A 15,791-nucleotide genomic window follows, 5' to 3' on the forward strand; every position below is an offset into this window, starting at 1 on the left:
CCAGAGTTTAAATTCGGTGCTCTTAACCGCTCGGCCACGACACTTCATGTTCTTCAGGGTTCTTTTGCCTCTTTAATTGTTTACTCACCGAAATGCTCTGCAGATTGACAAGCCTTGGCTTTCAGACCTTGAAAATCAGATTCTTTTGAGTAGGCGTTCTGTGCACATTGCCCTGTTTGCAAGAGATATCAAGAAATACGGGATAAGTAAAAAACAAACACATTCAAAACCATATATTACATGTTAACTTTGCATCGGGGATAAGGAATATTAATTTTGGTTTTTACCCACACCTATGTGTGTCAGCACTGTATACTCGGTACTTTCGGGAGTCCTACAAAAAGCACACACCGGACTGCGTTCTAATGAGCTCATGATGCTTCATCAGCCCATCCAGGACTTCCACTCTTTTGGGCAACAGGTCTTTTTCTATAACATCAGCGCGGGTGTGGAACCAACTCCCACTGACTGTCAAATCATCTCCATCCATCACAACATTCAAGACAAACTTAAGTTATCACCTGTTCAAACAAGCATACTCACACAATCCTCAGTCCTAATTTGTCTTTCTCTCCTCAAGCGCCATGAGGATACCGGCGCCAAACTAAGTATTCTACACGTTGGGTAAAGTTCCCGGGTCGACCCCGTGGTGCTCACTTGGGTGAGCCCCTGACAAGAGCTTATCGAACGATCACACTCGCCCTCTTGTGGTGACGTCATGCACCTCGGGCCAGCCCCAAAGACCCGTTCCACAAGCAGGGCACTGGGGGCTGACCTGGGTGAGCCCCTTGAATGACGTCATATAAAGCTATTTGAACGTACCAAGGGCAGACCGGGGTTGACCCAGGGAAGCTAATTTAACGCACCCTATATTATGTTTATAAAATTAGACCCTGACCATAGAGTTTTATATAAGAACTAGAGGGCGCCGAGTGATGCTACGTGCACAAACGCCACGGGACTGCAAGATGACAAGCGCGTCATTCTGCACCCGCGTTGAATATGAAATACACGTTTGAGTTTTTTTTTATTGAACGCTCACGCGATGCTGTTTGTTCAACTTACAAAATGGCCGCACAAACACACGCTGTGAGATGCCAGTTTTGTCAACTTAGAAAATGGCCGCCTGCGCGCATGCCGGAGCGCGTATATAGGCCAGTGCGCCCTCTAGTTCTTATATATAACTCTATGGCCCTGACATACAAGGTAGATTGATGTCACATACCTGCTGCACAAGCACACACATCTCCCTCACACAGGGTGTTTAACATGATCGATGCCCCACTGTGGTCCTGGGGATGGGTGAACTTAACACACTCAACAGCTGCATCAAAACAAGATTAGAGAATAATAGTAAATCTTGCATTAAGTAGGTACTTATTTGGGGATTGAAATCCTGTATTATTTACTGGGGTTATCGTTTAGGGTTATAGTTTAGTAAAACAGGATGAAGAAGTTTGTGGAAGTAGAAAGTAGTTATTTTCAGAAACTTATTAGGTTCAAATGACAATAAGTAGTGTGACGGGCAGAAAAACGTGTGTTAAACGTATTTTTTATGCTTCTTTGTTGACTTAATATATTCATTTATTCACACTTCAAACCAGGTTCAAGCGCCCCCAGCGGTGGCTTTATTTTCAAATTTATCAATTGGGATCATTCTATACTTTGATGTCGGGAGAAACACATCTGACAACTTCATGTTATTTCTCCGACAGATTATATGAATAAAGCCCGGAGGCAAGAGATCTAGAGAATGTTTCCACATTCAAATCTTTCAATTAAACCGGTCACAGTAGTTTGTGGAAGTAGAAAGTGGTTATGTTCAGAAACTTACTAGGGTTATAGTAGTCATACACACGGATGGCAACAGGCTGAGCTTTTCCAACATTGAATACACGCTTGGCATTGAATGTGACCGTCTCCATTGTGTCTGAGATCTGTATGACGGAAGAAAACACTGAAACATAAATTCACTGCAGGAAAAAAATATACGCCGTTAACCCTAGTATTCGAAGTTGAGCGATCTAGCTACCATTTGAAAGGTGGAGAAGCTGTGCACAGGACTGAATTGTGTGTAGATAGAAGTAAACACTGAATCATGAATTTTGAGAGGAGACAAACTATATGCTGTTAAAGCAATGAACACTTTTGGTAATTGTCAAAACCTGTCTTCTCACTTTGTGTACCTCAACATATGCACAAAATAAATAAAAAAACTGTGAAAATTTGAACTCAATTGGTTGTGGAAGTTGCGAGATAATAATGGAAGAAAAAACACCCTTGTCACACGAAGTTGTGTGCTTTCAGATGCCTGATTTTGAGTCCTCAAACTCAAATTCTGAGGTCTCAAAATCAAATTCAAATACTGGATAATTACTGTCACTTCAGAGGGAGCCGTTTCTCACAATGTTTTATACAATCAACAGCTCTCCATTGCTTGTTATCAAGTAAGTTTTTATGCTAACAATTATTTTGAGTAATTACAAATAGTGTCCAGTGCCTCTGAGGCTTGTTAGTTAACATCGTTCATTACTTACACTGTTAAGATAGAAGATTACGGACCGGTCAGTCACTTCGTATCGTTGGATGTTACCGGCACTGTTTTTCTTAACCTAAAAATAAAATCAATAAAAACACAAAAATTCAGTTATAATATAAACTTGGTTTGCGGTAACACCGTGTGTGTTCTGTAGAGAACTTCAGTCTTGCCATACACTTGATTTATCGGATTGTTCAGAAGACTTTTCATGGTGTTATTTCAAACCAACTGATACCTCACCATGCAATGCCTCAAAATCATAACTCAGGTAGAATACTGATTCTTAAATTGCTCCCATCTGCTAACATGACATATAACAAATTGTTGTAGAACCCGCTGCCAAAATACAGGATTCGAACCTCCTCTAGCTACCAGGCAATCTCGGTGGTCATAGTTGGTAAGACACTGCTCAAGAATTGCAAAGATCATAATAATAATAACAAATTCTTATATAGCGCATTTCACAATAAACCGTATCAATGCGCTTTACATTAGTCCCCTGGTCATTGGGCCAATAAACATCCCTTTAATCTTTCTCAGCTCCCATTAGGGAGTATACAGCCCCGAGCTGCCGTGGCGCTCCGAAAGCTTGTCATTCACAATATCAACCTCTACCCTCGCAGGTACCCATTTATACCCCTGGGTGAAGAGAAGCAATTATAGTAAAGTATCTTGCTCAAGGACACAAGTGTCACGACCGGGGTTCATGAGTTTGAATCCTACCCGAGTAATAGGCCTGTGGATTTTTTTTTACAGTATAGAGTAATTTGTGTGCATTGTTCTGTCTCTGAGATATGTAGTCACAATGCCTATTGTGTCAGGCCTGATCTGTCACAGAGGTAACAAATTGCCCTTGTGCCCTTAAAATGCTCCAGTAGAACTTCACAATTTCCTCATAGCTCGCCCTTTCCCTTCCCCTTTCAAAAACGAAGCATACAGGCCTGTCCTGTAATATTATATTTTGTCATTTTAATAGATTTCAAGAGTGGAAATAAAATCGAATTATAACACACCTCCTGCTTGTTCTGTATTCTGGTTGGCTGAAACACGGTCACATGGGATGAACTAATATAGTCTAGTGATCGCGCGCGCGTGTTTTGTGGGAACTAGCTCCTGAGCGGGCACTAGTCTTTGAAAATAGTGCCCGGTTACAGCGCCCTCTCTTGACTTGAACCGTGAACAGCAACTACAAAACTTCCTTTCTTTTCCAGATTTCTGTTCTTATTTCACATTTAAGACCGAGCTGTGTTATAAAACACATATTGACTGGCATAATTCGGTAACTAGTGTATGTCTAGCCCCCCTCGGGCCTGTGAGTGACCAGAAGAGGGGCGTATGCCTCGGGAAATAGGTCCCTCTTCTGGTCACTCAAAGTCCCTCGGGGAATAGACGTACACTAAAGTTACCTCATTGCCAGTCAATATGTGTATACTATGACATTAAACTGAGAGTAAACAAGACTGATATTCCTCACCTCCTCAAGATCTTTAATGATTGGAGAGAACCCAGTGTACAGTCCAACATCAAGAATGGCCATCCCAGTTGCCTGCCCTTCCTTCAAGTATCTGCAGATTGAGAGAACAACGCAGGTTATAACGCAGGTTATAACGCAGGTTATAAACAGCAAACCATTTGCCCAAAATGTGGTTAGGTTCGACAAAATCACTGGAACTCAACACCTAAATACGTGTGTGCATTTTCAAAGACCGGTATCCTCACTTGGTGTATCAAGTCCCAGTCGTCACACTTGTGTCCTTAAGCGCAAGGCACTTAACCATTGCTTCGTCCTTCGGATGGGACGTAAAGCCGTTGGTCCCGTGTGTTGTGTAACGCACATAAAATAACCCAACGTTCAAGGTTCAAGGTTCAATTTTCAAGGTTCAGGGTTCAAAGTTCAATGTTCAAGGTTCAGGGTTCAATGTTCAAGGTTCAATGTTCAAGGTTCAAAGTTCTAGGTTCAAGGTTTAAGGTTCAATGTTCAAGGTTCAGGGATCATGGTTCAAGGTTCAAGGTTCAAGGTTCAGGTTTGATGGTTAAAGGTTCAAGGTTCAAAGTTCTAGGTTCAAAGTTCAAGGATCGTCTAATGAAAGTCACATACCTGACTTTGATGTTGTACCTAAAGAGGTACTCATCCCCACCACCTCCAGCGCGTCCCTTTCTCCCGACATCAGAAACCCAGGCCGAGGTTTCAACTTCCTCTGTAGGCTGACCCCCGATTCTACCCCTGGAACGTCCGACCCTTCCGACCCTTGACCTGCTGATTCCGCCGGCCGGTTCGTTATCTCGTGCAGGTTCCTCCTCATCAAAGGACCCGCCTGACCGTCCTTCGACTCCGTTAATGTCGAGGTAAAAGTCACACTTTTCACTGTCTGGCTCTGGGATGTGGTAGCTTGACTCAAACTAAGAGAAAAAAATTACAAGAATAAGTAATAATAATACCGAAGTCTTATATAGCGCACGTATCTGTAAAAAAGCGTATACTGAAGTGGTATGGGCACTATTCATGTTAATCAGGACTTGCTAGATAATCCTGCAAGGCACTGTACCAGGAGGAAGAAAGAGAGGCAGGCAGAGAAAAAGGTGGGAGGACAACATCATGGAGGATGGGCCCGACGCTAAATGACTCCCTGAGAAAGTCTGAGGAATGAGAGGGATGGAGGAAACTGAATGACTGAAGTCTTCAAGTTATGACTTCTTTAACCCAATTATCATTTAAGGGATTACAAGGTGCTATGGCGCATTAAACAGCCACTGCAAGGAAACGAGGCAAACCCTTTCTTGTAACGAGAAGTGATGCTACGTGGATTTTTTTCTTTGTGTATTACACAACGCACGGGATCATGCGAGTCCAAATTTTAACAAGTTTTTCAATTTATGCATATGTTGAGATACATGTACACCAAGTGATACACCAGGTGACCACAGCCTTTAAAGGCAGTGGACACTATTGGTAATTACTCAAAATAATTATTAGCATAAAACCTTTCTTGGTGACGAGTAATGGGGAGAGATTGATGGTACAAAACATTGTGAGAAACGGCTCCCTCTGAAGTGCCATAGTTTTCGAGAAAGAAGTATTTTTCCACGAATTTGATTTAGAGACCTCAAGTTTAGAACCAACCATCTAAACGCACAGAACTTTGTGTGACAAGGGTGTTTTTTCTTTCATTATTATCTCGCAAGTTCGATGACCGATTGAGCTCAATTTTTCACAGGTTTGTTATTTTATTTATATAATGAGATTGTAGGCTAGTCTTTGACAATTACCAAAAGTGTCCACTGGCTTTAAGGAGCCATTCAAAATAGTCAATTTATTTTTATCAAATCGGCATTACCTTCAGCTGGCCAACTCCTGTCCCTGAAGAGTCAAAATGAACACGGAATTCCGGCTCATTTTCTGGAATCTACAATGTAAATAACAAACAAACAGTAAATAATCAACAACAAAACGAAAAAGGAGAAACTGAGATGTAAACAAAGGAAATAAAGGCAGTGTCTGGCCGATAATTAAGGGCATGGGACTCAACTTCAGGTGGTTCATCTGGATGTGGGTTCGAATCCAGGTCGTGACACTTGTGTCCCTGAGCAAGACACTTAAAGATGCTATGTCAAATTTTTGGCCCCAAACATTAAAAAATACATTTTTAGAGTGAATGGTATTTCAAACAGCATCACCCGCTCTAACGAAAACAAGTTTAACTTTTACTTTTAATGGTCTGGAACCATGACAAAAATTTAAAACGTTTCTTATAAAACACATAAGAATTGGTCACGTGATATATTTATTATCAGGATCCCGACAAAAACTAATTTTGAGCACATTATTCACTGCTACTAATAATTGGCTGACTTTTTCGAGCAATGGCTCAAATGAAAGCTTGTAACTTTCTCGACCCCCATCAAAATTTTTGGGTCAAATTGGCCAAAAATCTGACATAGCATCTTCAACTATAATTGCTTCTCTCCACCCAGGGGTAAATGGGTAGCTGTGAGGGCAGAGATGGTTCTTGTGATTGATTTATAATTGAGCCGGAAAGGATATATTTAATAGATGTTAAATTGCATCAAGGATAAAGAATATTAATTTTTTTTTTACCCATACACCGTTGTTAGAACTGTATACTCAGTACTTGGATATATTTGTTGCACAGGCTGTATACTCCCCAGGGAGCTGAGAGGAAGGAATGATTTAAGGCCCAGTGACCAGGGGTAATAATGTTGGAAGCGCTTGGAGACGTCCTTCGGGTGTGAAAAGCGCTATATAAAAACTGGTTATTATAATTATTATTATTAACAAACTCACCACAAGTTTAGAGTGCTGTCTGACGATTGCGTTGAACGGTTGCAGAACGAACTCATCTTCAAATTGACTCTCAATACAACTGACCTGGCAATTGATATCAATGTTGCTCGTCTCGGACTTGATAGCATACTCCGACAACGCCTGCAGAGCTATAACTGTATCCTAAACAAGATATGGGTTGAAAAACTTCTATTCATAAATACCTACGACAGTTCATCCATTCTGATTGGTCGTGACGGATGATGTAACACCAGTAACAAGTTTTGGTTTCTTCATTCCTATTGGTCGAGAGCAACAGCTGGAACAGTTGTGCCACATCACGCGATACGCGCGACGCGCACAGCAATCTCCTTATAAGGAGTTGTTTACCCGAGGGCCTTACCATTTCATAGCTGGAGGGGTGTTGTGTTGAAAGAAATCATTGAACAATTATAACTTTTGCATTTATTTTACTTTTTAACCAAAAAGTGTTGGTGTTTTTTTTATCGAAAAGGTATTTCGTCTCGGTAAAATTATCAAGAACCAGGCCTCGGCGGGTTTAAACCACTAGTTGAAAACCTCTTCACCACACATTGATTCCCTTATCAGTAAACTATAAGGGATTGCTCCTTTGGATAGTGATTTGGTTCGCTTTTGGGAATTCCCTAGGCTTCTGTTTGCTTTTTGTTTTTAAATATGTCTCAATGTTTTCCTAATGATTTTAAATCATACATTTCTTGTTATCGTGTGTGTTTTTGATGTTTTTTAAAGCCTGAACGAATAAGTAAATAAATAAATAAATTTAATACAATCAAATAATATAATCACAATCATCTGTGGGTTGTTGCTCAAAATATTTGTTAGCAAAAAACTTACATGGTATCAAGCTGTTGATTGCATAACACACTGTGAGAAACAGCTTCTTCTAAAGTAACATATTTCGAGACCTCAGAATTTGTTTCGAAATCAAGCATCTGAAAGCACATAACTTGTGCAACAAGGGCTTTTTTTCTTCAATTATTCTCTCGCAACTAAGACGACCAATTGAGCTCAACTTTGTACACGTTTGTTATTTTATGCATATATGTTGAGATACACCAAGTGAGAATATATTTTTTGTCAGGTTGTGTATTTCAATTCGAAATAGTCGTCCTGGTTGGACATAACTGCTCCAGATTTTGGCAATATACCTCAGAATGCTACCACCTTTTTTATACACAATATCAACACAAGTTCACCTTCTCAGTTTGCGGATACAATCCAACCCACAGTCGATTCCCCCCCCCAAAAAAAAATAATAATAATAATAAATAAATATACATTAATAAGTAAATGAAATTAAGGGCACATGACACTATTGGTAGTGACTCAAAATAATTATTTGCATAAAACCTTACTTGGTAATGAGTTTATGGAGAGCTGTTGATAGTATAAAACATTGTGAGAAACAGCTCCCTCTAAAGTATCAAAGTTTTTGAGAAAGAAGTAGTTTCTCACTAAAATATTTGAATTGAATTTGATACTTCGACGACCAATTGCGTTCAAACTTTCACAGGTGTGTTATTTTATGCATATGTTGAGATACACCAAGTGAGAAGACTGGTCTTTGACAATTACCAAAGGTGTCCAATGCCTTTAATGAAGGATAATTTTTACCTGAGTAGACACAAATCCACCTTCATAATTCTCTTGTTCCGTGAGCCAATTAACAATGGCATGACTGTAGGGCAGGTCGTCCAGCTGAAGTAAAGCCAGCAGTGCATAGCTTGTCATCTCTACATCAATGGCTTTCGGCCGGTTGATGTACCAATATGGTTTCGGACCCGCGCCAAAGGACGAGTCGTCTGCTCCCCAGTGACGATAATTGGTTGCTGCAAAAAAATAACAATAAAAATAAAACAATAAGAATGAGCATTTTTAGAGCACCATCAATTCATACCCAATACAGTATATTTTTTAACTTGGGCACTGGATACCTTTGGTAAATAATTGTCAAAGACCAGGGGTGCGTTCCACTCGCGCAAACGACTCGCAACTGTTCGCGCAAACGTTTTTTTATCGTTTGAACGATTGGTGCGTATACGCGATGTCAATATGGCGGCGCCCTGAAATGAAGATGGCGCGCACCATACGTAGGTTTTTTTTAAACTTCGTTTTTGCTGCAATAGTCCTCTTTTTGACATCATTACATCAACTAATTAACTTTGTTATTCCAAATCTGCATTATCATCCACCGAAAATACAATGTAATTATGTTTGTGACAAAGAAATAATACCGTATGCTTGTCCGCCATTTTAAAAATCACTCGCCAACACCTCCGAAGTATGTTCGCCTAAAGTTGCCAACGTTCGCCAATGATGGCGGCGAACAACTCGTTCCACTTGAAATTGTTGGCGAACGTGCGCAACTGTTGGCAACGTTTGCGCGAGTGGAACGCACCCCTGTATTCTCACTTGGTGTATCCAACATACGTATAAAATAACAAACCTGGGAAAATTTGGACTCAATTGGTCATCTAAGTTGTGCGAAAATATAGAAAGAATTAACACCCTTATGTGCACAAAAGTGTGTGCTTTCAGATGCCTAATAAAAGGCTTCAGTTAGGCCTGACTAGTCTTTTAATATTTGAGTGAGAAATTACCTCTCTTTCAAAAACTAGGTTACTTCAGAGGGAGCCATTTCTCACAATGTTTTATACTATCAACAGCTCTCCTTTGCTCATAACCATGCAAGTAAGATTTTATGCCAACAATTGTTCAGGAGTAATTACTAATAGTGTCCAGTGTCTTTAATCCTTTGCGCGCTACCGGCGACTGCAGTCGCCCAGCAGTACTGTGTGTAAATAGATGAGGAATTCTGGGAAACTATTGACCCCTGACCCTCATCCAGCTGCATGCATCTAGCTATACATGTACGCAACAATACTTCATCTGAAACAAAAAACAATCTTTTGTCCCAAATTTTCTCACAATTTCCGATCAAAAAGCAGTATGCTAAAACAAATGGCGGACACAATAAACATCCATGCAGCATTTCTGGAAATTTTTTTGAGATATTCTGATGGTGTTGAAGATGCTGTACACGTACATGTACTGTTTGTCTGTTTGTTTGTTTGTTTGTTTGTTTGTTGTTTGTTTTGTTTTTTTTATAAACTTTCATTTTTTTAACTTACATTAAGGTTATTGTAGTATTGTGATAATTCTTGTGCAATTTTACATTTTAATATTTTAATATGTAAATTTCATGTATTTTTATATACTTGACGAATAAACCATTCAATTCAATTCAATTGAATGTACTATGCACGTGTACTGTGTACGCGTGAACGATAACGATGTACATGAACACGACACTGGGTCTGATGGCAGTAGCAATGGGTCTGGATCCGACGATGGCCCCGATAAAAATCAACACCATAATTTGTACTGCATTATAGAGGAAATTAAATACTGAGTAAAAAAAATATTTTGCATTTTAGCCCAAAACACTTCCTTCACAAAGTAAAAGTCTTGAGGAAAAATGTACGTGCATTTTAGGTAGCACCACACAGGAAATGCAGCGCTAGGGGATTACTGTGTGTACAGCCTGGTAGCGTGTTAAGGGTTAAAGGAATGTGCCGTTGGGTGGTATATGAAGCTAGTCCATCAAAGTACAATTGCTACCTACCTCTATCGTACGTAGCGATGTCTTTGAGCATCGTGAGAGCTTCATCAGCTTTGTTGCTATTGGCCAGAGCGAGGGCGTATGCGGTGATGGCAATGGCGTAAGGTCTCGTCAATTGTTGCAGTTGACCCTCTAAGAAAGCCGTAGCTGAAGCAACAGAGTCAGTCTTACTCTACGGACAAATGCATATAAAATATATTTGAAACAAAGAGTCGCATCCCCTTAAGGTGATCCTCTGGCTAGCGCTTCCCAGGTTGTATCGTAATTTGGGTGTGATCCCTAGCTACATGGTAGTTAATGGTTGTATGGCTTCTGCATATGACTGGCACCCCCGGACAAAGATATTGACAAAACAGGGACCTCGCCAATATAGGGCTATGTGTAGATAGCTCAGTTGGTAATGCGCCGGCAAACAAAGAAAATTTACTTACTACTGTTTCACATTCACACTCCAGAAGAGCTATCAGCACGTATGCAGTAAGCGAGGCGTCACCTTGCACACCACCCTGAAGGCAGAAAAAGACAAATATACAAAACACAAATTGAATTCATCTCAGTTCTACGTCCCAGGAATCACGTAAACAGCAGCAGAAAAACCACTATTAATTATAACATAATCACAACAACAAAATTGTTATTCTTCCTAAAGGAACGTTACAGAATTGGTAAGAAACAAAAATCGTGACAATCACAGATTTACATAAAACTCACACGGTCTAATGATGATGATAGTAGAAAACATCCTGAAATATTTCTGTCTGAAATTTCATATTTGATGAGAAAAAAATAATCTAATTTCGCGTTTGGAGTTTATCGCTCAGTGAGCGTTTTAATTCAGTTTTGTTTTGGCGTCGATGCAATGCAATATTTGTAATCGGTTATTCACTATACCCAGATGATCGATCGATCTCAAACTTCTACAGGTTTGTCAGGTACATGTATATGGTGGATTACATAAAGTGCTTATACAATACTGTCAGCAACTTGTTTGCTAGCAAAACCAATTCTGCAATGTTCCTTTTAAAGGATTGGGGTACTTTTTGTAACACAAAACAAAATGTCCACAGATTTACATTAAACTTTATACACCGTTTGAAGACAATGACTTAAAGGGTTTTTGTAACTTTTGTAGATCAAGTTTTTGGTCGTGACATGAAGCTATATCTAGTGTGAATGAAGTTGTATATTTACCTGTAGAAGTTTCAGCTTGATTATCATTGCAAGTTGTAAAGTTTTTGAGGAAAAATGTGAAAATCACAGAGCAATTTTTTCAGGAGAGTCATGTAAATATCAACTATAAAATTAAAATAAAGTTTGGCGGACACTAACCCCCACCCCACAGCGTACCATTTGTACGCTCGTGAAAATGTTGATAATTGTGAACGGCCCCTAAGAGAGGTTAAATTTGCATTGGGGATAAAGAATATTGACATGCGTGGTTTTAAAAAAAATTCCCACTATAGACCATGTGAACTTTGATTACAATAAGTGTGACCTTGTGCATTCTTTGGGTATTCTGGCAGGCAATGTACTACACAGGTCCTATGGGAAAGTTGACAATTTGTGGCATATAACTTCCACATAAATCCAAGAGTTACGAAAGTGAAAGCTGGACAAGTTTTGAGATGTGCCCCCTTTCATCATATCAAAAGTTGATAGGAATTACACAGTGCAGTCTCCATAAAATATAAGATTTTATGTTTTATTCCATAAGGCTGTGTACAAATCATGCCTGCAGGAAGTCCAGGCTCTGTGGGTCTTTTGTAAACATGTGATGTCAAAGGTCACATCGTCCATTATACTCACAATCATTTCTTGGTGATGCACTTTGTACAATTCCCCGAACGCACCGTTGTCATTCTGTGTCTCCTCTATCAGCCATCTCATAGCATTACAGGTGATGCTTCCATCAATGTAGGCAAATTCTTTGGCCTGGCAGAACACCTTGCTGACAAAGGCCGTCAACCTGAGGGTTGGGCAGGAAAGAAACAGAAATGAGTGTTATCTTCAAGTAGCCTTGAATCCATGATTCTGATTGGTCGATCCATAGCAACATTCAGTTTGATTTGTCACGAGTGCGGAAAACCGATGGTCTGGAAAACCCTTGTGGCACAGCGGAGAACCAACGCACAACTCATCTCACAGATGGCCCTGGCCGGGTATCGAACCAGGGTCACCTTGGTGAGAGGCAAGCGCTTTACGCACAAGCCAGCCATGCCACTGTTATTGGTTAAAGACAGTGGACACTATTGGTAATTGTCAAAGACTGAGTCTTCTCACTTGGTGTATCTCAACATATGCATAAAATAACAAACCAGTGAAAATTTGAGCTCTATTGGTCGTCGAGGTTGCATGATAATAATGGAAGAAAAAAACACCCTTGCCACAGGAACTTGTGTGCTTTCAGATGCTTGATTTCGAGACCTAAAAATCTAATTTGAGGTCTTGAAATAAAATTCAAATATTTTACTGGAAAGTTACTTCTTTCTTGAAAACTAGTTACTTCAGAGGGAGCCGTTTCTCACAATTTTTTATTCTATCAACAGCTCTCCATTACTTGTTACCAAGTAAGTTTCATGATAACAATTATTTTGAGTAACTACCAATAGTGTCCAGTGCCTTTAAGACACGGAAAACACCCTTGAACTCACCAGGTACTGCTTGGATACTGTAAATTATCTCCCCATACTGAAAATGAACCGTCCGAACGACGATGCGTCAATTCTTGAGTTATACCTGTAGATCAGTCAAAAGCAAAGGTAACCCTCTTAATAAAAAAATGTACACAAATTTATCTTCTTGTAGCCTCATACGAAGAGTAGCTTTTAGCCTCTTGCTTTGGGCGAATATGCATAGATTAATGGGGTGTCGTGGCCGAGCGGATAAGAGCACTGAACTCCAGCTCTGATGCTTCTGTTCAGCATAGTGTGGGTTTGAATCCCGGTTGTGACATTTGAGTCCCTGAGCAAGACACTTTATTATAACTGCTTCGATCTCCACCCAGGGGTTAAATGAGTACCTGTGAGGGCAGAGATGGTTCTTGTGATTGATTTAGCTTAGCGCACTACATATTTGGCAGCACAGGCTGTATACTTCCCAGGGAGCTGAGATGGTTTAAGGAATAAAAAGGCCCAGTGATCAGGGTAATAATGTTGGAAGCGCTTTGAGACATGGTGTATAAAGCGCTATATAAAAAAAACAAATACAATTTTATTATTAACTGATTGTCAATTTGATTCAATTCAATTCAATTCAATTGTCAATTCAATTCAATTGTTTTTATTGTCGCACATATGTATACATATACAGTGAAATTCACTTCGGTTTGCAAGTTACTATAATTTTTTTGTTTTAAACTCACCGCCTCCGATGTACTGCTGAGCGGACACCTCCAGCTCAGCCGTGAACTGATTAGTGTGCTTCAGATACCGGTAGACGTAGACGTTGGGTGCTAGGGTGATCATCGTTTGTTCACCACACCCTCGAGGGATCTGCAAAATGTCGCCCAACCCACTGATGACCGTGTCGATGACGTTACCCAAAATATTTCCTGCAAAGGAAGAAAACGCGATTGTTCAACACAGGGTGTACATGTACATGTATGTGAGTTGATTACATGAAACGCTAGGATTAATCCTACATGTATCTCAAATTAATTCGAGTAAACCATCCTAACTTAGGATAGGTTCAATGCGTCCTAACGTCTTTGGATACGGAATTTAACCTATCCTAAGATTTATCCTAAGTTAGGAAGAGTTTGGTGAAATCGACGACTGAGACTTGCCAGTCATCAGGACCCAGTTTCATAGAGCTGCTCTAAGCACAAAAAGTAGCTAAGCAAAACAAAATTATGCTTACCAAAAAAAGGTTACCAGCCAAACTACCATGTCGTGTGTACAATTTTTGACTTGTATCGTGCTCATTTTTTTGCTAGGCAAAAAATTGTTAAGCAATTTTGTTCTTCTGCTTAGCAGCTCTTTGACATTGGGCATTCTTTGGCATCGATGCAACGCAAAATTTGTAATCGGTTTTTCACTATTCTCAAGATGGCCGATCGATCTCAAAACTTCTACAGGTTTGTCAGTTTACGCATATGGTGGATTACATAAGGTGTTTACACCGCCAGCAACTGTTTTGTTAGCAAAAACCAATTCTGTAATGTTCCTTTAAGTTAACCATTGTGCACAGTCCAACTTGCTCATGGACACAGAAGAAAGATCTTATACATTGTACATGTACATACCCATGATGCTGATATGGGTTTGATGGGTACCAGGGATAGCGTCACTATGCAAGGAGTATCGTATGATGTCCTTTTGGCTATTTTCATTGTCTCCCAGCCAGAACTCTGGACAAGGTAAAGAAAAAACAACAACAAATTACTTTCATGGTAATACTAATAATAATAACAATAATAATATCAAAGTCTTATATAGCGCAGGTACATGTATCTACCAAAACAGGTGCTGAGTATACATGTATACAAACTTTCAGAAAGATAGGTTATTGCAGTGATGAATTCTGAGACCCAACTTTGTAGCACCTTAAAAGGGTTTACAAGGTGCTACCGCGCTTACAGCAGCCACAGTCAAGAACACCGGGGCGAACCCCTTCTCTTTTCGATAAGTGCACTGGGTTCTTTTACATGTTGTACACAACATGCCATGACATACACCATGCAAGTTTGCATGCTAAAGGAATCAAAATTAATGGTCGCCGAATGCGAGTGAACCCAGCGGCGGGCGAGTCAAATTCGGGTACAGTGGTGAAATCCCAAAGAGAGGGTGTTTTATTTATTGAAATTATTGGATAAGATCGTCCAAAAATGCAAGTTTGCGAACTTCAATTCCATGGTTTTTTTTTTTGGGGGGGGGCCATGGTTTTTTTTTTTGGGGGGGGGGGGTATACACATATATTTCTTTCCACTATTAAAAAATTGTGTGCATTATTATGTGGGCTAAGTTTACAAATTTGCAGGCGACCCAAAATTTTGGTTGACTTGTCCGGCAGGCAAGTGAAAACAGAAGTTTGGGAAACCCCTGCGCTTGATATTATACATTTACATACATACCTAGATACACTTAAAGCATTTATCAAGTGCCACTACATCAAGAATGCAGCGCAATAGATCGGGTATAACAAAATTTGGGTGAAACTTTTTGATAATTGGCGAGTCAGATTCTCTGATGAAGAGAGTGAGTTACGAAGCATTTATGGGGAAGTGCCACGAGGGTTTTCCAGACCATCTGGTTTTCCACACTCGGGAAAAATCAAACACTTTCTATCTCCGTCTGTGCTCCGTGATC

General features: G+C 40.0%; 1 protein-coding gene across 1 annotated transcript in view; it reads right to left on the reverse strand.

Annotated features, from left to right (window-relative positions):
* Positions 1–15,791, reverse strand: part of LOC117303173 (complement C3-like) — a 44,001-nt gene that overhangs the window by 4,290 nt on the left and 23,920 nt on the right. Inside the window, exons 23-37 of the mRNA XM_033787300.1 lie at positions 14,729–14,833; positions 13,847–14,035; positions 13,137–13,221; positions 12,292–12,451; positions 10,917–10,991; positions 10,489–10,657; positions 8,478–8,692; positions 6,843–7,004; positions 5,875–5,943; positions 4,638–4,939; positions 4,014–4,104; positions 2,538–2,612; positions 1,835–1,937; positions 1,226–1,324; positions 89–172 (exon numbers count right to left, since the gene is read on the reverse strand). Of these exons, the coding sequence (XP_033643191.1) occupies positions 89–172; positions 1,226–1,324; positions 1,835–1,937; positions 2,538–2,612; positions 4,014–4,104; positions 4,638–4,939; positions 5,875–5,943; positions 6,843–7,004; positions 8,478–8,692; positions 10,489–10,657; positions 10,917–10,991; positions 12,292–12,451; positions 13,137–13,221; positions 13,847–14,035; positions 14,729–14,833 (1,983 nt within the window). The remainder of the gene's footprint in view (positions 1–88; positions 173–1,225; positions 1,325–1,834; positions 1,938–2,537; positions 2,613–4,013; positions 4,105–4,637; positions 4,940–5,874; positions 5,944–6,842; positions 7,005–8,477; positions 8,693–10,488; positions 10,658–10,916; positions 10,992–12,291; positions 12,452–13,136; positions 13,222–13,846; positions 14,036–14,728; positions 14,834–15,791) is intronic.

The sequence above is a fragment of the Asterias rubens genome, chromosome 19 (genome assembly GCF_902459465.1).
Source record: "Asterias rubens chromosome 19, eAstRub1.3, whole genome shotgun sequence".
In the NCBI taxonomy this organism is placed as follows: domain Eukaryota; kingdom Metazoa; phylum Echinodermata; class Asteroidea; order Forcipulatida; family Asteriidae; genus Asterias; species Asterias rubens.